The 22,002-nt window shown below is 54.5% G+C and overlaps 2 protein-coding genes across 3 annotated transcripts; one reads left to right on the top strand and one right to left on the bottom strand.

Annotated features, from left to right (window-relative positions):
• Window positions 1-36: 36 nt before the first annotated feature.
• On the bottom strand, window positions 37-20,851 carry CCDC27 (coiled-coil domain containing 27). The gene is given in 15 exon segments (XM_064363139.1): window positions 37-98; window positions 101-158; window positions 1,711-1,815; window positions 4,033-4,245; window positions 4,569-4,646; window positions 7,256-7,386; window positions 7,614-7,974; window positions 8,355-8,447; window positions 9,480-9,629; window positions 13,520-13,677; window positions 14,392-14,502; window positions 15,836-15,962; window positions 20,254-20,328; window positions 20,481-20,691; window positions 20,754-20,851. Coding segments are annotated over 15 exon segments (2,031 nt in total).
• LOC135268073 (putative TP73 antisense gene protein 1) lies at window positions 20,839-21,924 on the top strand. Of its 2 annotated transcripts, none has more exons than XM_064363150.1 (2): window positions 20,839-21,092; window positions 21,526-21,924. In XM_064363150.1, the coding sequence occupies exons 1-2, from the start codon at window positions 20,864-20,866 to the stop codon at window positions 21,921-21,923; spliced, it is 627 nt and encodes a 208-aa protein (XP_064219220.1). In that variant the 5' UTR covers window positions 20,839-20,863; the 3' UTR covers window position 21,924. The 2 variants fall into 2 exon arrangements, with proteins under 2 accessions (XP_064219220.1, XP_064219219.1); XM_064363149.1 differs by having other exon boundaries at window positions 21,436-21,924.
• Window positions 21,925-22,002: the final 78 nt, after the last annotated feature.

The raw sequence follows: 22,002 nt of genomic DNA, 5'->3' as shown, positions 1-22,002 counted from the left end.
TGCTGGGCTGACCGCGTTTTGGACGCCTGGCTGGGGCTACTTGGAGGTCCCCTTCTTGGATTTGCTGTTCCAGAAGTTCTCTGACTGTTGCAGAGGGGCACTTTGACGCCTTTCTGCTCCAGCTGATTATAGTAGTCGCTTCTCTCTGAGATAATTCTCTACACAAGAAACACAGCCGTTGAGGTGGCCTTCCCAGTGCCTCACCTTGGAGGCCAGTCTGCCCAGTCCATGCCAGCTGCCTGGGACACCACCCTCTCTTCCTCCAGAGGGGCTCGCTGCAGCAGGGTGTGCTGGTGAATACTTACAGCTGGCTCCCCCGGGGGAGAGAAAAGCAAAAAACCCTCGGCTTTGTGGCATTGCTGATACCTGTGGTGTGAATACTCCCAATACTCCCATGGCGGCTGATTTTCAGCCACGGAAGTGAAGTCACAGAACGCAGAGCCGGGAGCAGGTTCACAGCACCCGCTCGCAGGAGCCTGAGCTACGTCCCCTTCTTCAGCCCTCTTAGAGCTGTGAGGAGCCCCAGGCTCCTAAAGACCTTTGAGGTCGTCACATCTGTCCCTCAAGTCCCTTCTTCTGTCCTGTGCAAACGGAAGGTTGTCCCCACCCCTCTTCCAGTTTCCTCATCTCTGGGCCATTGCTGCTTCATGTCAGACTATATAGCAAGCAAGCAAAGAAAGGTGCTCTCCCCTGGCTCCTGTGTGGTGGGAATAACTCCCTCCACCCTCTGCCTTCCCCCTTCTCTTCCTCTTTCCCTCCCTGTTCTCTGTCCTCCCCCAGACAACAGTAACAAGAGCACAGAGACCTCCCCCCACATTACAGCTCTGCAGGGCCCACCCACTCTGCAGAGGAAGGGAACCAAGCCCCAGGAACGTGAGTGCTGGAAGGAAGGTCATGGGAACACACTGGGGTTTAAGGCAGCCCCAGAAGGGAAAGGGTGGCTCTTGGGACCAGAAGCAGCACCTGGTGAGAGGTGATCCCTACATAGCACATGGCCCCACACAGAGCTACAGCCGGTGCCCGACTCCTGGAGCTCTGAGTCCCATGGCACCTCGCAGATGGGCATGGACTCCTCGTCACAGAGGGAGGTGTCTGTGGCTCAGAGAAGTGAGTGTGGCCCACAGCTGGTGGCTGGTGACCCCCTCATGCCCAGTGACCCTAAAGCCCAAGTTATTTCTCCTACACCCCTCTAGTTCTCGGAGGCCCCTGCTTGGGGACCACCGGTCAGGAAGGACCCCAGGAGGCTGTGGCCAGGGTGGGAGGATTCTGCACCAGGGCCCCGGCTCAGTGGGTGGCAATACCAGTGGAGGGGACCGAGCTGGACAAAGCCAGGGCTGGGCTCCTGCTGCAGGAGACTTTCTGTGACCAGGCAGCTTGTCCCCTCTCCACAGCGCTCATGGGTTGTGGCGGTTACGGCTGGTCTCTGATGCCCCTCCTCCTTTTTGCTGAGAGTGGCTAAGACTCCCGTGCCATGCCCCCAGCCACATTAGGGATGATCTGGCCCCCTCTGCCTGAGCAGAGAGAAAGGAGGGTCCTGGGGTCCAGGTGAATACAGTCAGATGAGAACAGAGTCCCCTGAATCTAACGCAGGCCCTCCCACCCCCCACCCCAGCTCGCCTGCGGGGACAGGGCCCGGATGGAGGCTGCTGAGCTCAGGGGTCGCCTGGGGGGACAGGGCCCAGATGGAGGTGGCTGAGCTCAGGGGTATACCTGCAGGGCTTCTAGGATGTCATTATCAGAGATCTCGTTGGCTAAGGACTTGGTCCCGGAGATGCTGAAGATGGCCTGGATGATCTTATTCCGTAGCCTCTCAAGCTGTGAGCAAAAGACAACATCGTCACTCGCCTTTGCCCAAGAAGGTGCCTGGCCGGTGGGCTGTACCCCCTAACACCTTATTTTTTATGGGCCAGGAAGGAACAGCTCACCCTCCCTCTTCATGGCTTTAGAAACTGGAAATGGGGGCCAGAGAAGTCAGTGTGGGCTGCCTGAGAGCTGGGAGGCGCCGGGTCCAGCCCCCGACCCTGGTGGCCCAGCCCCAAAGCCCACACTCTTGTACACCAGGTGGGCTCTTCTCATTGGAAAGTAAACCCTGCACATAGTTTTGTTTTGTTTTTTTAAAGAAACCAACAAACCGAAACAGCACAAGAGTCGCATGAAACCCCCGGGCCGCTGCGGTGAGCGGACTTCCTGGCCCTTGGGGACACTCTCACTCTAGGCATTTAACTGCACTGGCGGCCCTTCCTCCTTCCCATGCTAACGAGGAGGCGTCTGTGCCATGGACGGCAGCATTGAACCTGGCCCCTGCGCTCAGAGCCGGCAGGCCTTCTAGTCTTTTGCTGCCGCGAAGATCCGTGTCTGCCAGTACACCCGCAGCCACCTCCCCGGAGGTAGCTCATCCTGCCTCCTAGGAAGCTGCGGAGGAAACTCTTCCAATCTGTGCCCCAGGAGCCTCAGGCAGGAACCCCTCCAGTTACCCAGCACGCTCAGTGCCGGTTCCTCACCCAGAAACCCCGACGATGCAGAGGTGCCCAACGGGAGCCGGGTCCAAGAGGCTGAGCCTGGCCTCCGAGTGGCAAGCATGTCCACACTGCCACTTGGACGGGTTTATGTGACAGCAGGAATGTCATGGGCCCCTGGCCTGTGTGCAGTGGAATCCTTTCCTTCTTTCCAATATTTATTGAGTGTCCACTTTGTACAAACACTGTACCAGGTGCTGAAGGTCCTGAGGTCACCAGGGGCTGGGCCTCTGTACAGGGGGTGCCTCCCCAGGGCAGAGGCTGGCAGCTACCTGGGGTGTCCAGCCTCACTTCCCCACACCCGTGGGGCCTCCCCATCAGTCCCGGCGCTGGCTCTTGCTCACCCGGACTTAGCTTCAGAATATTTCTCAGCATAGCTTTCCAGTCTCTACCAGGTCAGTGCACGCTGGCACACAAATGGACACATCTAGGCCACCTCTGGTCTAATGCTTTCACTACGACTGCGGCTGGATTCAAAGCTGTTTTATCAAGGGCTACCTGGGTGGGCGCCTCAGTCTGACCCAGCCAGAAGGAGGCTGGCTCAAGCAGGAAACAGGACGCAGTTGAGTTGCAGCTGGCATTCCTGGATTCTAAATCAAGGTCAGGGCCAGGCACGGTGGCTCACACCTGTATTCCCAACACTTTGGGAGGCCGAGGCAGGCAGATCGCTGGAGCCCAGGAATTCGAGACCAGCCTGGACAACACAGTAAGACCGTCTCTACAAAAAGTTTTTAAATTAGCCGGGTGAGCTGGTCCCAGCTTCTCAGGAGGCTGAGGTGGGATGACAGCTTGAGCCTGGGAGGCCATGGCTGCAGTGAGCTGTTATCACCCCGCTGCACTCCAGCCTGGGTGACAGAGCAAGACCCTGTCTCAAAAAAAAAAAAGTCAGCTCTTTATTGATTTCCTTTTGGGCATGGGGCCCTCACAAGCGGGGCGCGCCCTGGCCTTGCCCACGTTTAATATGACGCCCCAGTGGGGCCCTGCAGTTGAGACTGTCTGGTCGAAATCCCAGCACCACCGCAAAGCAGGTCTGGGGTCCAGGGGGTCATTCATCCTCTCCTGTTAAGTGAGGATCATGATAACTACTTCGTAGTTTGGTTAAAGGGGCTACATGACTTTGATACCAAGAAGGCACTTAGAACGGTGCCTGGCCCAGCAAACATACTATGGCTCAGAGATGGGTGCGCAGCACTATTCCTCCCTACCCACGTGCCCTCCTTTCCGGCCAGTGACCCACACCCTTCACAATGCAACCCAAGACCCCCGGCCCTGCTCACGGAGCTCCGCCTACCACTACCATTGACCAGCGTTCCCGGGGAGCTCCGTTGCACCCTCACTCCATCCTCTACCCACATTTCTTGAGCATCAACTCTGCAGGTGCTGGGGTACACAGAAGAACCAGCCTGAGCCCCAGTGTACTCAGAGCCTGGTCTACCTCAGTGGGCCGTGGGCAGGGGCCTGGGTGCTCGGCCGCCAGCTGCTGGGCCAGACCCTCAGGAGGAGGAGTGGGGTGTACCCTGGACTGGGTGCTCTCCAGGGCCACGCGGGCCTGCTGCTCCGCCTACTGAATCATCTCCTTCTTGCTCTGCAGATCCTCCTGCAGCTGCTTCCACCTCTGCGGGTGGTTCTGGTCCTGCTCCACCTGCTCCTGCAGCTGGCTGACCTTGGAGTCCAACTCTGAGATGACGTGGTCCCGCTTGGTGAGCTTTCTCTCCAGTTTTGAGACTTGCTGGGGGCAGCCGGGGAGGACAAAAAGGTGGGCTCATCTCGCCCAACCTGAGTACGTGTGGTGGGCGAGGTAAGCCCACTTTCTCCTAAAAGATGGCCAGCAACACTCGCTGGGTCCCTCCACTCCAGTCTGGACCCAGCAGTTGCAAGGAGCCTTCTGTGTGGACCTGGGGCCCGGAGGTGTGTCAGGTGGCATGCTACCTAAGTTAAGGGGCCTTGGCTTTGCAGTGAAGATGCTCCAGCCCCTTCTTGCCCTTTGCTGTGTCGGGGCTTACAGCATGAACAGTGGCCTGGCTAACCGTTTCACAACACCCAGGCTGTCACCTGTCGGAGGACCTGGTTGTCCTTCTCAATGAGCCCCGTCATCTCTTGGTGTTTCTTGTCTTCTCGGAGGTTGGAGAACTGGAAGGAGACAGAGGGGTTGGCTTGGCAGACTCCCAGGCTGGCATCTAACTTTTTTCCTTCCCCTAAAGCTCCCTAAAATAATAGCAGTGGGATTTCCACTGAAGGCAGGGAGGAGAGGAGAATAAAGAGGACTGAACATATTTTGGAGAGATTGAAGATGGCGAGTGGTATCCGACATCCCAGATCCGAGAAAGCCAAAGAGCTGGCAGCAGGGAAAGCAGAAAACAATCCCAGTTCACACCCGAGCTCCTAAAAGTCTCAGAAATGGTTGGTGCCGGGTTCTTCTAAACATGGAGGCTAAAATGAGGATGATCGGCGGAATGTTATTTCAGAAGTGAAGAGCCCCAGGCCGGTGCAGTGGCTCACACCTGTAAGTAATCCCAGCACTTTAGAAGGCTGAGGTGGGTGGATCACTTGAGGTCAGGAATTTGAAAGAAGCATGGGCAGCGTAGATCCTGTCTCTACAAAAAGTGAAAACATTAGTTGGGCGTGGTAGCGTGCACCTGTGGCCCCAACTCCTCAGGAGGCTGAGAGGATCACCTAAGCCTGGGGAGGTTGAGGCTGCAGTGAGCTGTGATCATACCACTGCACCCCAGCCTGGTGACAGAGTGAGAACCCATCTCAGAAAAAAAGAAAAGAAAAGAAACTCCCCATTAAAATGCTAAAGTAAGCACACTGCTCTGCCAGGGGGCACGGCGTGGTCACCTGTGTGCTCAAAGTCCAATCAGCTCAAACACTGGAGCAAAGCTGTCAAGTGAATGACAGAGACCAAAAGCAAACTTTAAAAGGAACTTGTAGGAAACAGAAGTGGTGCAAGAAGTTAGAAAACTCAAACTGCGATTAACGCAGTCATCCCGGGAAGAGGAGATACTGCAGTTGTGAAACCGAGCAAGAGTGCGCTTCAAAAAAAGAAGAAAAATAGAAGATTCAGAGAACATCAGAGGAAAATATTATAACAATGAAAACTCAAGAGAAGAGCTGTTGATAAAGTTAAGGACGTCTTCTAGAAAGTATCTGTAGGCCAGGCGCGGTGGCTCACCCCTGTAATCCCAGCACTTTGGGAGGCCGAGGCAGGTGAATCATGAGGTCAAGAGATCAAGAACATCCTGGACAACATGGTGAAACCCTGTCTCTACTAAAAATACAAAAGTTAGCTGGGTGTGGTGGTGCATGCCTGTAGTCCCAGCTACTCGGGAGGCTGAGGCAGGAGAACACTTGAACCCAGGAGGTAGAGGTTGCAGTGAGCCGAGATCACGCCACTGCACTCCAGCCTGGCAACAGAGTGAGATTCTGTCCCCCCACCCCCAAAAAAAGGTATCTGTAAAAGGGGATGAAAAGGAAGAGATAACAGATTAAATGAGAGCAGGACAGGAGGTCCAATAGCCAAATAATTGAGAGAAGGATATTAAAAACAATAAAACCAAAGAAAATTCTAAACTGAAGGACGTGTTTCCAGATGGCCACTGAGTGCCCAATACAACAGATGAAAATACACCCTTAATAAGACACAACTCTGGAAGGTTCCAGAGCACCTGGGACAAAGATAGGCTCACAAAGAACCATGAACGACTTTGGACTTCTCATCAGCAAACCGGGAGGCTGGAAGACAGCAGAGGAATGCCTCTGTGATGCTGAAGGAAAACGGTTTTCAAACGGGAATGTTATATCCAACCCAAATGTTACAAGGGTGTAGAATAAGGGCATTTGCCAACACTTTACCCCCATTCATCCTTTCTGAAAAAACTACTGGAGGATGTGCTCCATCAAAAATAAGTGAAGAGGGCAAGAAAGCAAAAGATATGGGATACAGCAGTTTCAAAGTTGTGGTTTATGAATCTTAGTACTGTTCTGTGAAACTCGTTTTATTTATGTGTGTTTGCAACAAATAACTGTCCTACTGACGTCAGTGCAACACTGATTGTGATAGAATGATATGGGGAGGAGGGTGGGTGGAAAGAGTGCCCTTGTGGGTGTTGGGGGGATGGCAGGGGAGGAAAAAAGGAAGCATTAAATAATGTTAAGATGGAGAAAAATCTAGAATGGGCACGTTATGAGCATGCTATTTGGAGATATGGAGATAGACTCCTAAAGAATGTGCTAGAAGAGTTGAAAGTGATGCCTTAGGAGAGGATGAATGAGAGGGAGGAGGTCAGAGGCTCCTGGTTTTCATGACAAGCCTCGTGGAACTATTTGATTCTTTAAGTGACGTGCATGAATGACTTTGAGAGAAATAGAAACATAAAATGCTTAACAAAAACGACAATAGTGGCCTCCGTGGAGTAGCAGTCTCTGTAATCGCCTAGAGGGTGCCAGGAGATGCTTGGGGAGTGGCCTAGAGCACAGCGGCTCAGGAGACAGGGACACGCGCTTCCAGCCCAGGGGCAGGGCAGAGCTGTGGCTGGACACATGGGCTCCGGCCTCCCGCACACCTGGGGGAATCCCGGTGGGGCCACTCTCAGTCGCACAACCCTGGGCCAGCTGCCTGGATGCCCCAGGCTCAGAGTCTCCATCAGTAGATGGATGGGCGGCGCGTGCCCCGAGCTGCTGGGGTTAGTCAAGCCCGGCCCGTGCTCACTGAGCGGAGGCCAGTACCAAGCGCACGCCACCTTGTCGGTCATAGCTTGTAGCTGCTGCCTCCGCTCTCCAAGCTCCTTTTGCAGCGTCTCATTTTCCGAATTGATTTTTCGCCGTTGAGATTCTTGGAAATCCAATCGTTGTTGTAAAGATGCAATCACTCCTGGGCGCAGAGGCAGAGGCAGAGGTGGTGAGCAAGAGCAAGCAGGGGCAATGAGGGACAGGAGAGGCCGGGCCACTGCGCCAGCTGGAAGGGCTCTGCAGGCCTGGGTGAGGCTGCTGACACCTGCACCCGCTCCGGCCCACTGACCAGAGCAGGCAGCCTCTGGGCATCACAGCCCCTGGGCCGGGACTCACTGCAATGCCAAAGCCCAGAGCCCCCAGGCCCACCTGTTGCAAGACAGTATCTGGTCCCGGTGGTTTCCAGCTTGAACTGGAAGTCCAGGATGATCTGCTCATACTCCTCCAGCCGGGCCAGCAGCTCCTGCTCAAACGACTCGGCCAGGGAGGAGGCCCTTCTCCTGGGGACCTCGTCTTCCTCCAGCAGCTCCCTTTCCTCCTCCTCCTCATCCCCATCACCTTCCTCCTCCTCTTCTATTTCCTCCTCATTCACAGCCCCCATCTGGCCCACACCTCCTCCGGCGCCCACATCCTCCGCCCCCTTGGGCTCCCCTTCCAGGCCCTCGTCCTCGCCGCCTCCCAGGTCTGGCTCCTTGCCCCTCTCCAGCTGCGCCGCAGACTCCTCCTGCATCTGTGAGATGGGTAGGCCAGGGCTGCAGGGCACCCCCAGGGCAGGGACATCTAATGCTCACAGTGGGGGCACTGGGGAGGGCACCTCCTTCCAGGCTGCTACAGGGTCAAGGGAGCAGGGAGCATCTGCCTGGCAAGGCCACCAACAGCGGCCCAGGCACTGCAGCCTCAGGCACGGGTCCTCCCTTGGTCAAGAGACTGTACCTGACCTGTGCCTTCAAGGGGGTTAAAGGCCCACCCACCTCGCCTGCTCCCCCAGAGGGGGCACCCCAGGTCAAGGCTGCAGGGGGACACCTGGGGCCTGGGCCTCTTAGCTGAGCTGTCTGTGTGGCTCCTGGGCCGGGGCCCTCCCTGCGTGCCTGCTCTCCGGGCGGCCCGCACCTGCCACCAGCGCTGCAGCTCCTCCTCGTCTCTGGAGGAGGCTTTCAGGAGGCTCAGCCTGCCCAGCTTCAGCGAAGCGCCTGAGGACCGCTCCTGCAAGACGCCCGTGGGACCCTCAGCTTTCCAACCCTCTTGCAGCACCCCAGGGATGGACCACTGTGGCCTGTCCTTAATGGGACAGTGGCCTCTCATGTGCGGAGAGGGTCTGGGGGATGTGGGTGCTGTGGCAGTGGAAGGCACAGGGACCTGTCGATGGCAGCATTTGGGGGCAGTGGGGCTCTAGGCACCCCTAGAGCAGCCCCTAGCAAGTGGCCTTGCAGTAAGGGACAAGGCCTTAGAAGTCAGGGAGCCAGCCTTAGACACGCCCACCGTGCATGTCTTGGCCTGGGTGCTCCACCCTCAGACGCCCACCCAGCAGGCTGGGGAGGGCAGAAAGTGGAAGCTCCTCGCTGCCCCATTCCCTGCCCCCGCCCTCTGTGTCGAGGAAGCCTTCCCTTGAGGCCTTCAGGGCATTCGGCGGTCAGAGGCCCTCCCCTGTCCCCGATTCATCTCTGGCCCCCAGCAGAAACTCGGGCTGTGTCCTCAGGTATGAAAGAAATGGGGTCTTAGGAAGATCAGGTGACTGCCCTGCGCATAACACAGACCCGCCTCATCCAGTCCTCTGAGCAGACCCAGAGGTGGGGCAGCATTCCCACCCACCCCAGCCTCACAAGGGGCCTCATGGCCAGAGAGAGAGTGGGGAGAAGGGGTTCCCGGCCAGGGCAGGGTAGTCTAAGCTACTACTGCCCACAACGTGCATGGCAAGGCCTGGGGAATCCACCTGCGGGCGGCCTCCGTGCCCCAGGACTTCAGAGGTGAGCTCAGCCATCATTTTATAGAGGAGGACCCTGAGCCCTGAAAGTGCTGTGACTTGGCCCAGGTAGAATGCAAGTCAGAGGCCAAGTGCAGGTATCTAGATGTCAGCTCACGGCTCTCGTTTGCATTCCGTGCTTCCCTTTGCCTCTCCCCAGCCTGTCGAGCAGAACCCTGAGGCCCCGTCCTGGCTCCAGCCAGGACCTGGTAGCATCCAGCGGTCTGGGGGTTTGCCAGGCGCCTGCACGTCACCAGTTGCTGGGGCTGGCTCACCTTGTGGCCTGGAGACATGGATGTCTCTTGGCCTTTGCCTTTGAGGGGGCATTTCAGCTGCTTCCTCAGGGCCTCCAGCTCCTCCTGGAGCACAAGGATCTCCTCGTCTTTCTTCTGAACCTGTATCTCCAGCTTGGACAGGCAGTGATCCTGGGGAGAAAACCAGGGGCAGCCCTGTGGGCCATGCAGCCACACACTGTCCCCCCACCTGCCCCCAGCCCACACAAGAGGAGCAGATCTGCTGTCCTGGGACCCCCAAATCCCAGGGTCCCAGGGATCTCAAGATGTATACTGTGGTAAAGAGCTAGTGGTACGAATCTGGAGACCACAATGTGCCAGCTCTTTAGAGCAACCATGCCTGGCACCTCCAGCACCTCTGCCCCTGTCCTAAGAGCGGATCCCAAATCCTCGTCCGAGGAGATGCGAGGCAGCTTCCCTTTCGGACCTGGTCCATGGGCTGTCCTCCTGCCGCACTGAAACACAGGACGCCCGTCTCCTTCTCCTTCTCCTTCTCCTTCTCCTTCTCCTTCTCCTTCTTCTCCTTCTCATCCTCCTCCTCCTCCTCCTCCTCCTCCTCCTCCTCCTTTCTCCTCCTCCTCCTCCTTCTTTCTCCTTCTCCTTCTCCTTTCTCCTTCTCCTCCTCCTCCTCCTCCTCCTCCTTCTTCTTCTTCCTTTTTTTTTTGAGATGGAGTCTCACTCTGTCAACAGGCTGGAGTGCAGTGGTGCAATCTCAGCTCACTGCAACCTCTGCCTGCCAGGTTCAAGCGATTCTCCCGTCTCAGCCTCCCACGTAGCTGGGATTACAGGCATGCACCATCACACCTGCCTAATTTTTGTGTTTTTTGTAGAGACGGGTTTCACTATGTTGGCCAGGCTGGTCTCGAACTCCCAACCTCAGGTGATCTGCCCGCCTCAGCCTTTCAAAGTGCTGGGATTATAGGTGTGGGCCGCCACGCCTGGCCAGGATGCCAGTCTTCTTTGTGGCCCCCACACTTAACAGGTAACACCCGCCAAGCTTTTCTAGGGGCTTGTCAGGGAGCTCCTCAAACTTTGGTTCTCAAAATCTCAACTCCCTCAATTCTTCAAAATTAAAGACAAAAATGAAGATGTTTTCAGGCAAACAGAAATTGAACGTCGCCAGCAGATCTGAACTTAGAGAAATACTAAAGGGAATTCTTCAGGAGGAAGGAAAATGATCCCAACAGAATATTCTGGAAGGAAAAATATCTGGAGAATCCGCTAAATGCTGGCCAAGCGGTGGCTGACGCCTGTAATCCCAGCACTGTGGGAGGCCGAGGTGGGGGGATTACCTGGGGTCAGGAGTTTGAGACCAGCCTGGCCAACATGGTGAAACCCTGTCTCCAGCAAGACCAATGGGGAAAAAGGAGAGAGGAGACACAGGCAGCCAGGTCGGGAATGAGAAAGAGGCTGTTGCCCCGTCCACACTGCGTAAAGGTGGTAATTATCCTTGTACCATGTACAGCCATAGGCTGAGAAATAAGAAAACTTATATGAAATAGATGCATTCCTAGGAAAACACAGAACACCAAAACTGAAACAAGAAGAAAAAGAAAATCTAGATATCTTTTAAAGAAATTGAATTTGTGATTTTTTTTTTTTTTTGAGATGGAGTCTCATTCTGTAGCCCAGGCTGGAGTGTGGTGGCATGACCTCGGTTCACTGCAACCTCCGTCTTCTGGTTCCTGGTTAAACGATTCTCCTGCTCAGCCTCCCGAGTAGCTGGATTACAGGCACCTGCCACCACACCCAGCTAATTCTTGTATTTTTAGTAGAGATAGGGTTTCACCATGTTGGCCAGGCTGGTCTTGAACTCCTGACCTCGTGATCCACCCGCCTCCACCTCCTCAAGTGCTGGGATTACAGTCCTGAGCCACTGCGCCTGGCCTAATTTGTGATTCTTTTTTTTTTGAGACAGAGTCTTGCTCTGTCGCCCAGGCTGGAGTGCAGTGCATGATCTCGGCTCACTGCAACCTCTGTCTCCAGGGTTCAAGCAATTCCCCTGCCTCAGCTCTTGAGTAGCTGGGACTATAGGCACCCACCACCATGCCCAGCTAATTTTTTGTATTTTAGTAGAGATGGGGTTTCACCATGACCAGGACGGTCTCAATCTCCTGACCTCGTGATTCGCACGCCTCAGCCTCCTAAAGTGCTGGGATTACAGGTGTGAGCCACCACACCTGGCCCTAATTTGTGATTTTTAAAAGTGCTCTTGTAGGGGGCCGGTGTGGTGGCTCATACCTCCTAGCAATTTGGGAGGCTGAGGCAAGAGGATCACTTGAGCCCAGGAGTTCAAGGCAAACATGAGCAACATGAAGAGACCTTGTCTCTGCAAAAAAAAGAAAAAGAAAAAATTAATGGGCGCGGTGGAATGAGCCTGCAGTCCCAGCTACGCGGGAAGCTGAGGTGGGAGGATCGCTTGAACCCTGGGAAGAGTGAGCTGGGATCACTCCACTGCACTCCAACCTGGGTGACAAAGTGAGACATTATCTCAAAGTAAATAAATAAAATCAATTAATTAATAAATAAAGGCCGGGTGTGGTGGCTCACACCTATAATCCTAGCACTTTTGGAGGCCGAGGCAGGCGGATCCCAAGGTCAGGAGTTCAAGACCAGCCTGACCAACATGATGAAACCCTGTCTCTACTAAAAATACAAAAATTAGCCTGATGCGGTGGTGTGTGCCTGTAATCCTGGTTACTCGGGAGGCTGAGGCAGGAGAATCGCTTGAACCTGGGAGGCAGAGGTCGCAGTGGACTGGGATTGCGCCACTGAACTCCAGCCTGGGCGACAGAGTGAGACTCCTTCTCTAAATAAATAAAATAAAATAAAATAAAAGTTGTCCCGTGAGAAATCTCCAGACACAGATGCTTTCAATAGTGACTTCTTCAGAATTTAAGGAAGAAGTGACATCAATCTTATGCAAACTCTTTGCCAGGCGGTGGCACACACCCCTAATCCCAACACTTTGGGAGGCCAAAGTGGGTGGATTACTCGAGCCCAGGAGTTTGAGACCTGCCTGGGCAACATGGGGAAACCCTGTCTCTACAGAAATTAGCTGGGTGTGGTGGTGCACACCTGTAGTCCCAGCTACTTGGGAGGCTGAGGTGGGAGGATTGCTTGAGCTCAGGGAGGTCAAGGCTGCAGTGAGCTGTGATCACACCACCACACTTCAGCCTGGGTGACAGAACGAGACCCTGTCTCAAAAAAAAAAAAAAAGGGGGCCAGGTGCGGTGGCTCACGCCTGTAATCCCAGCACTTTGGGAGGCCGAGGCGGGTGGATCACGAGGTCAAGAGATCGAGACCATCCTGGTCAACATGGTGAAACCCCGTCTCTACTAATACAAAAAATTAGCTGGGCATGGTGGCGCGTGCCTGTAATCCCAGCTACTCAGGAGGCTGAGGCAGGAGAATTGCCTGAACCCAGGAGGCGGAGGTTGCGGTGAGCCGAGATCCTGCCATTGCACTCCAGTCTGGGTAACGAGTGAAACTCTGTCTCAAAAAAAAAAAAAAAAAGAAAGAAAGAAAGAAAAAAGGGAATGGTTTTCCAGCCTTGTCTTTCTTTTTAATGAGGACAGAATAACTTTGATACTAAAATTTGATGAGGGAATTACCAGACAGTGAAATTATAGGTCAAACTTCCTTATAAACATAGATTTAAAAAAAGAATAACACTATGGTGAATCAACTCGTAGATAAATCAAGCTGGTATTCCTGTTCTTATTATTTAGAATACATTCTCTGAAGCGGAGTCTGTGGGCACAAAGGTGTGTGGCTGGTTGGAGGTCGTATGTGCCGGCGAGCCCCTAGTGTAACTGCCACCGCTGGGATGAGGATGGACAGGGGCGAGGAACTTTGTCAAAGCAGGGGATCTGGTTGTCATTTTAGGCCATATCTGGGGACCTGCTGGATGCAGCTAACCAGATACCAGAACAAGAGCCCTCATGGGGCAGGGCTGTCCTGCCAGCCGGACGCAGAGCGAGGGAGTAAGGGGCCGGGATTTTCGTCCCCTCTGCCAGTACCTTCTCATGGATGGCTAAGAGGTACCAGGGCGTCCTCTTTCTCAGGCAGCTCTGGGATGCGACTGAACTGCTGGTGACCGGATTCAGAGTCTGGGATTCGCTTCTTTTCCGAAAGTAATTGAACTCGCAGGCGCTCTTACTGTGTGGGAGGAGGCGCCCTGTGGTGACGGCAGAGGCCGAGTGAGAAACAGGTGAGAAACAGACCCTTCCCTGCCGAGTCCTCCAGCACCTTGGATGACGACGTCCACCCTTCTGAGATTTCCCTCAGAAACCCCTATCAGCCCAGACAGACTCCCATCTGTCCCCTAACTCTTGTCACCCTCACTTTGAGGACACACTGTGGTTCTGCTGTGATCACCATGTGGTGCCCACACCCAGCCCGGCGCATGCGCTGAGGGAGTGAGGGAAGGCATGGAAGCTCCGGCCAGGATGCCAGGACTAAGGGGCCAGAGCCGGGAGTCGGGATGAGGGGTCATCCTGATGCTGTCCCTGCACACCCGGTTGCTTGTCCCTTCCTGGGGCCTCAGTTTCCCCATCTTTAAACGGAGGGGAGGAAGGGGATTCTCCACCTTCCTGAGCCCGAGGGGAGCTGGTCACTACAGACTCTAGGCTTCCTCCAATTAAGGCAAAAAAGGAGTCACATTGCAATTTTACTAAAGACAGGGACCACGGCCCCAGGGGACCGCAGCCTCAGCTGTCAGGGAAGGCAGGGCCAGCTCTGTAGAAGGAGCCCAGGGCCCTGCTGTGTGAGCCCTCAGGAGGTGGGCGGTCCTGGGAGGGAATTCCACAGGGCATGGGCAGCGGCCCTGAGAAGGAGGCCTCGAGCTCAGGGGCCCAGCAGCTGTGGGCAGAGGCCCTGGGGACTCTCTCACCGTCCACGTTCGTGTCCGAGCCCCGCCTGGCCAAGAGTAGGTCCTAGGCACCCTTCCAGGTCTCTGAGCTGCGGTCTAGCTCCCCGGACAAACCAGCCTCGGTGGGTGAACCTTGCAGTGTTGAAGGTGCCATCTGGTGACTGCTGTGGTCTCATCTCCCCAGGTCTCCCAGGCAGAGACTCTTATTTCTACGTAAGCAGCGGGTGCGGGCACAGGTGGCTTTTTCGCGGATGCATGGGACTGAGCCACGGGGCTGAACCGAAGGGTGGGTTCATCCTCCTGCCTCCCTGGTGTCTCCACCTCAACAGACCCGCATGTGGCTGAATTTCTGCAGCTGAGGCCTCCTTTCCCCTGGAGGGGCAGACCCCATTTTCCTTGGGTAAAAACCTACCTCCTGGAAGTCTCACAGAGGCTCTCCTGCCTCCGGACCAGCCTGTCCAAGGCAGACCCTGTTTCACCTAAACGTCAGGAATCGGCCCAGTGGCAGATGCCTATGAGCAGTATATAGATGCAGACCCCACGTCCAGGACGCTGTGTGGCCCCTCAGCCCTCCCCAGAGACCTGCCCATAACCACCCCGGTCCTGGAGCACTGACCGCCCACAGAGACCCTCTAGCTGAAGCCTAGACGGGTGGGAGCCCTCCTTCTGCCTGATGCCAGCTGAGATTTGTGGGCAGGACACACCCCACCCACCCCCCACCCTGCCCTGCTTACTGGTCACAGGAACTAAGCTCCAGCTTGCCATCCCTAAGAACGGCATCTTGTGTGGGGATGTGGGACAAGCCCAGGGCCAGAAGCAGATGCTGGGATGAGCCATGGCTCGGGCAGCGTCCCCCAGGGGACCACAGAGCTCAGCAGCTGCCGCTCCCAGCCTCCTGCTCCCATCAGTGAGGGGTTGGACAGGATGCCTGCTGGGGCTCCCTGGGGGCACTGTCCTTAATGAGCTATCTGGCTTTATAGGATTCTTTCCTGAAGCTTCCACAATATTCAACCATCTCCACTCCCCTAGCCCCTGGCCCTAATGAATTTTCGGTGGATGAAAAGTAAGAAGGCTGGGGACACAAATCATCAGCACAGTGGCCGGAACAGGCCTGCCACCACCCCAACCCCCGCCTCCCTCCACACCCTGCCACCCCCGGCCTCCCTCCACCCCCCACCCCCCTGCCACCACCCCAACCCCCGCCTCCCTCCACACCCTGCCACCCCCAGCCTCGCTCCACCCGCCACCCCCCTGCCACCCCGGGCCTCCCTCCACCCCCTGGCTTCACTGCTGCCCTAGCTCCCTGTGCACCAGGTAGATTTCAAAAGCAGTAGCTGGGGCCACCATACAGGCCAACTCTGGTGGTTGCTCGCAGGCTGAAGGGGCCAGAAAGGCCTCCCTGGTTCCCCTGACTCTGACAGGGAGGCAGGCAGCTTCACAGGCAGCCGTGGTGGGAGGCTCTTACCACAATGGGAAATGGACGTGGCCCTGGTGCTGAACTGGGGGCAGTCAGGGCGCATGAGGAACAGCCTTTGCAGTTCCTCCATTTCGGACATGAAGCCTGTGAGGCTGGCGGCGTCCATGGGCTCACTCTGGCAGAGAGGGGAAATAAGACAGGCGCTTGAGGCTCCTGACTCTAGGCCATCGCATCCAAGTGTGGGCAACCCCCCATATAGGTACCGAGGAAGGAGCGCTAAGCAGAATCCTGGCACAATTAGTGCCTGAAGAATATCTCAGTTTATAGTGTTACTATGCAGTTATTTCCTTTTATATAATCCTTTATATATAATCATATATTAGTTCATAGAGTGAGTGCCTAAAGAATATCTTACCACTCAGTTATTTCCCTATGTGTGTGTGTGTGTGTGTGTGTGTGCGCGCGCGCGCATATATATATATATGCACACAATGCCCTGGGAGCAGTGGTGACATCACAGATGTCTCCATAGAAACCGTTATCAAGCAAAAGGGGCCTGCAGCCGATGTGCTGGAAGCTGATGCTATGATGATGGGTTTTTGAGAAAAGAAAAGCTTGATATGGAAAGCTGACTTCCAGGCTGGGCGCGCTGGCTCATATCTGTAATCCCAGCACTTTGGGAGGCCCAGTTGGGAGGATCGCTTCAGCCCAGGAGTTCGAGACCAGCCTGGGCACTGTGGCGAGACCCTGCCTCTACAAAAATTTTTCAATTAGCCAGGTATGGTGGCGTGCACCTGTAGTCCAAGCTCCTCAGGAGGCTGAGGTGAGAAGATCACCTGAGCCCGGGGAGGTTGAGGCTGCAGTGAGCTGTGTTCGTGCCACTGCACTCCAGCCTGGGCTACAGAGTGAGATTCTATCTCAAAAAAAAAAAAAAAAAAAAAAGCTCCCTAGGACACAGGAGTCCAGTTCAAATCTGTCTCTCTCCCTGTGCTGGATTAAAGGCAGGAATCATATTGGAAAAGGTTTAGGGGTGGGTTCTGGGATTAGCAGGTGACTGGTGGAAAGAAAGGAGAGGTCTGGACAGTCCTCCAGCCTGGCTGGTTCTGCCTTCACGCCTCCTTATGGGAACCACATGCAAATCTGGGGGCCTGTGACCTCAGCAAGCTCGTTCTACACAAATCCATGTGGCTGCAGCGGTTCCCGCTGATTTCATCCAGTTCTTTGTCTCATAAGCAGAGGGGCTTTCAGCGTCTCAGCAAGTCGTTTCTTATCTGCCGTCCTGCAAACTCAAGAATTTCTGTTAGTTACTGATTTCTTTAACTCTTTGGAGCACGGTTTCAACAGGGCATGTCATATTCATCTCAATTTTCTGCAATTAGGAAAAGGGGCTGGAGAGGGTCTACCAAATCTCAGGATGCTAAAGTGTACAAATGCCCTGGGGCATCAACAGTCCGTCCCCTTTTTTCCCCATCTTCATCATCAATATTTCCCTTATTTAAAATCTAGTACTGTATCAGTGGCTCTGAAAGGAACATTTTAATATCCTTGGTTAGTATCCTCAATTTAGAAACATTTCTTAATACCTGAAAATGTAATTAAAATAAAAGAACTGGGGGTAAAGGGAGAGACCTCTTCCAGATAAAGATTTATTTATTTATTTTTTGAGACAGAGTTTCACTCTGTCCCCCAGGCTGGAGTGCAGTGGTGTGATCTCAGCTCACTGAAATCTCTGCCTCCTGGGTTCAAGGGATTTTCCTGCCTCAGCCTCCTGAGCAGCTGGGATTACAGGCTCCCACCACCATGCCCAGCTAATGTTTGTATTTTTAGTAGAGACCGGGTTTCACCACGTGGGCCAGATGGTCTCCAACTCCTGATCTCAAGCGATCCGCCTGCCTCTGCCTCCCAAAGTGCTGAGATTACAGGTGTGAGCCACTGCGCCTGCCTTACTGCTTTGTTTTTTTTTTGAGATGGCTTCTCACTCTGTCACCAGGCTGGAGTGCAGTGGTGGGATCTCAGCTCACTGCAACCTCCGCCTCCCAGGTTCAAGCAATTCTTTCGCCTCAGCCTCCTGAGTAGCTGGGACTACAGGCACGCATCCCCCACGCCCAGCTAATTTTTGTATTTTTAGTAGAGATGGGGTGTCACCATGTTGGCCAGGATGGTCTCGATCTCCTGACCTTGTGATTGGCCTGCCTTGGCCTCCCAAAGTGCTGGGATTACAGGTGTGAGCCGCTGCTGCACCTGGCCTATTGTTATTTTTTGATTGTGGTAAACTACACATGACATACAATTGACTGTCTTAGCCATTTTTGAGTGTAGGGTTCAGTGGCATTAAGCACATTCAAATCTTTGTACAACTCTCACCACCGCCCTGCTCCAGAACTTTCTCACCGCACTGAAACTTACTGCGTGGGTGTAGTGGGATCTCACTGTGGTTTTGCTTTGCATTTCCCTACTGATGAGTGATGCTGAACATCTTTTCATGAGCTTATTGGTCATTTGTAGATCTTCTTGGAAAATTTTCCATTCAAGTTTCTAATTGTTTTTTTCTAGTGGAGTTTTTTTGTCATTGAGTTTTTATATATTCCTGATCCTATTCCTTTATCAGATATATGATGTGTGAATATTTTCTCCCTTTCTGTGGGTTGCCTTTTTACTCTGTTGATAGAGTCCTTTGACGCTTTTTAACTGTGATGAAATCCAATTTATCTGTTTTAAATTTTGTTGCCTGGTTTCATACCTGGGAAATCATTGCTAAATCTAATGTCATGAAACTTTTGCTCTGAGTTTTCTTCTAAGAGTTTCATAGTCTTAGCTCTTATATTTAAGTTTTTGATCTACTTTGAGTTAATTTTTGTATAAGGTGTGAATGTGCTTGGCAAATATTTGGTTGAATGAATGAAGCATGGTTGAATGAATGAACCACAAAATCTGGTGCTAAGATTTCGTGATGAAAAATATCACAAAAGCTGGAAGACAGTGGGGGTGAAATGTGACAATGTCTCTGCTCCATGGGGACCTGTGCTCTAGCCTGAGACATTTGTTCTTTGTCCTATTTTTTCTCAACTGTGACCTGTGAGTGAATCTACATTTTTTTTTTTTGAGACAGAGTTTCACTCTTGTCACCCAGGCTGGACTGCAATGGCACGATCTCGTCTCACTGCAACCTCTGCCTCCCGGGTTAAAGCAATTTTTGTGTCTCACCCTCCTGTGTAGCTTGAATTACAGGCATGTGCCACCACACCTGGCTAATTTCATCCACACATTTTGACCTAGAGTTCACAGTCTAGCAATGGAATCAAAACACCCTGTGCAGCTGCTTATCCTCTGTTCCTTTTTCTCACTGAACAGAGCCCTGATTTTACTCCTGGCAGTAATTACTCCAGCTAAGATGACATCTCTCAGCCTTGCAGAAGAAGTCACTGGATTTCCAGGGAGCTGTGTAGGCAGGGAAGGGCTTCAAGGTGTGATCTTTCCTACTTTCCACTTTCTCCATTTTTAAAGCAATGTCAAGACTTCCAGATCATGAGGTGACCTCGAAAATGAGAGCCATTTGGCCAAGATATGCCTAGAAGAGAGAGAGGGAGAGAGAGAGAAGCCTGGTTCCCTGGGAATGATTTTCCAGGCTTCAAATGCCTATCTCAGGACATCTTTTAAGGAGAGAAAGACAAAATCCCTACTTCCAGAAGCCTTGATGGGGGTCTGAGTGGGAAGAAGGGCTTCTCTGCTTTTTGACCAAAGGAAATTCATGACTCCTCCTTTCCAATATGAATTATAAAAAATTTACCATCCAAAAATGTCTTCAATTTTTTTGCATCTAAATATAAAAGTACAAAACAAGCCTAGTATATGTTTGAATTTTTGACATATAGTCATATACCAAATAATGACATTTTGGTGAATGATAGACCAAATGACAGACCAATACAATAGCTACTCGGGGGGCTGAGGCAGGAGATCGATTGAACCTGGGAGGCAGAAGTTGCAGTGAGCCGAGGTCGCACCACTGCACTCCAGCCTGGGTGACAGAGCGAGACTCGGTCTCAAATCAATCAATCAATCAATCAATCAATCCTGAGTGGAAAGTCAAACACTAACAAGCCTAAGATTTCTGGTTACTCTAAAAAGTTGTAAATTGCAAAGTCAATTTTATTATCTTAGTAAGAAAATAAAACTCTCTTGCCAATCAGGGAAGTCCTGTGTGGAAAGAGTCTCCAATCAGAGATTCCGGGCCCAGAGAAACCGCCTAAGGTGAGGGGGTCAGCACCTGGGTGCAGGTGCATCTAGGTCCAGTCAGAGTGCCACGCCTCGCGCAGGCCCCGCCCCCAGCCCAAGACCCCGCCCATCTACCGGAGCCCCTGTCCCCGGAGCCTCCCTCGACTTGGCCCCGCCTCTGTATCCAAGGCCCCACCCCTGACTTGGCCCCGCCCCCGCGCTTCCGGATCCGGGTGGTTGCCAGAGCTCACGGGCTTTAAACCGCGGCGCCGGTCCCTCGGTGGGAGCTGGTAGTGGACCCGGTGCCGTGCGGGCGGCAGTCGGGGCTGACGGCGGCAGCACGTGGCCGCCTCGGGCCCCGGAGACCTTCACCCCGCCACCTGCCCAGGCGGGTCTGTCCTGCCCCTCGGCCGCCGAGAGTCCCTGGCCTTGGGTCCCCGGGGCCGCTGACTGGCCTCGGTCATCTCCCAGGGGAGACCCGCGTTCCCCCATTGGCCCCCGCAGGAAGGGACACTCTTCTCGCCCGCGAGGCTTCGCCGGGTGGGATCTCCTTGGACCCCGGCCCTAAGGGACGCCCCCCTCGAGCTTCCGCCGCCCCTGGGAGGTCACTCCAGCTCTGAGGGACCCCCTCCAGCCGCCGCTGCTCGCGGGGGCGCTCATCCTCCCCACCTGCCCCGTCCCCGCCCCCTCTCGTGTGGGACCGCCGGAGACCGCCAGGAGCTCCCCGCTCCCCAGGCGTGGGGCCTCTCACAGGAACGCCTCAGCTCCCAGGGTGGTGAGCGCGGGTCCCGCGGGTCCCGCGGGTCCCGCGGGTCCCTCGATCGGGGTCAGAGCTGCGTCCGTTTCCATCCCAGCCCGACAATGGGCCGGAAAAAGAAGATTTTACACGACTACGCGGCGGAGTTCGCCGACCTGGTGGTGCAGCAGCACCTGATTGAGCACAGTGGCGCTGGGGGCGCGTCTGTGGTGGAGACCCTGTACCGCAGGGCCCGTGAGCTGCCTCTGCGCGTGCGGAGAGGGCGCATCCTGCAGCTCCTGTCCTCGGGCAGGCACACAGGAACCGCAGACTCATCCGGCAGCCCATTCTCATGTAAGTGTCAGTGCCAGCGCTGGCATTGCAGGAGACATCCCAGCGGTCTGCGGGCTATTCTGGGATTCTCTGCCCTGCAAAAGTTTCCAATTACGCGGACAGGCTGCCTGATGGTACTAAGTTTATGGGATCTGCTAGTGGCTTGCCCACTTAGGGAGTAAACCGTGTGAAATCTCGCGATTTTGCTAAAGTGTGCACGGTACCTGAATGCCGCCTTATCACAAGCCAGATGCATACTGGTCTGCGGGTAATTTCCCGCTGGGGATCCTCTAGGATGATTGTGGACTGGGTGCTTTGAGTCCTGACACTTGGTTTAAATGAATGTGTCTTTTGTCCAGCTCAGCAGCCTCTGATCTCGCTGCCACCGGCCTTCCTGCACACCTGTGCCACCCGCCCCTGTCCCCTCAGCCTCAGCCTCGGCTCATTCTCTCAGGCAGCCCCAGCATCGGCACGGTACCTCCTCTCCCTGTGGGCCACACGTCTCTGCTGCCTGTCAACCCTGCTGCCATCAGCGCCACCACCAGCGACTTGTCTGCCCAGGAGGACACAACACCGTCTCCCTCTGCCAGCCACCTTTCACTGTTTCCTACTCTCCAAGTGAAGATGCCCGTAGTGCCCTCAGAGCAGACCAACCCAAGACTTCTTTCCGAAGCCTCCCAGAGTCTGGTTCTCGAAGGAGGCCTGAGATGCTCTCATGACTCCGGAGCTGGGGTGGCCGGCTGCCTTGGCCTGGCCATCTTTGGGGTGGGCTTCGGGAGCCCAGCACTGCTCCAGAGTGTGGCGGATGAGCACGGCGTCTGCTTGCTGTACGTGGTGGAGGACCAGCTGTGACGTGGAGCAAGCCTTCAGAGCTGAGCATTTGGCTAACACCAGAGTGGTTCAGGAAGAGGATGCGGACCTTGTCCTCAGT

Source organism: Aotus nancymaae, unplaced genomic scaffold, assembly GCF_030222135.1.
Source record: "Aotus nancymaae isolate 86718 unplaced genomic scaffold, 86718_ANA_hifiasm-v0.15.2.pri h1tg000053l, whole genome shotgun sequence".
Taxonomy (NCBI): Eukaryota; Metazoa; Chordata; class Mammalia; order Primates; family Aotidae; genus Aotus; species Aotus nancymaae.
The sequence above is the reverse complement of the archived record's forward strand: the minus strand, read 5'-3'. Positions and strand labels throughout refer to the sequence as shown.

Bases quoted from the DNA above. Each gene is read 5' to 3' on its own strand.
- LOC135268073 (XM_064363149.1), top strand. From the start codon at position 20,864: ATGGGCCGGAAAAAGAAGATTTTACACGACTACGCGGCGGAGTTCGCC. The intron at 21,093-21,435 runs GTAAGTGTCAGT...TGTCCAGCTCAG, and splicing joins ATCCGGCAGCCCATTCTCAT to CAGCCTCTGATCTCGCTGCC.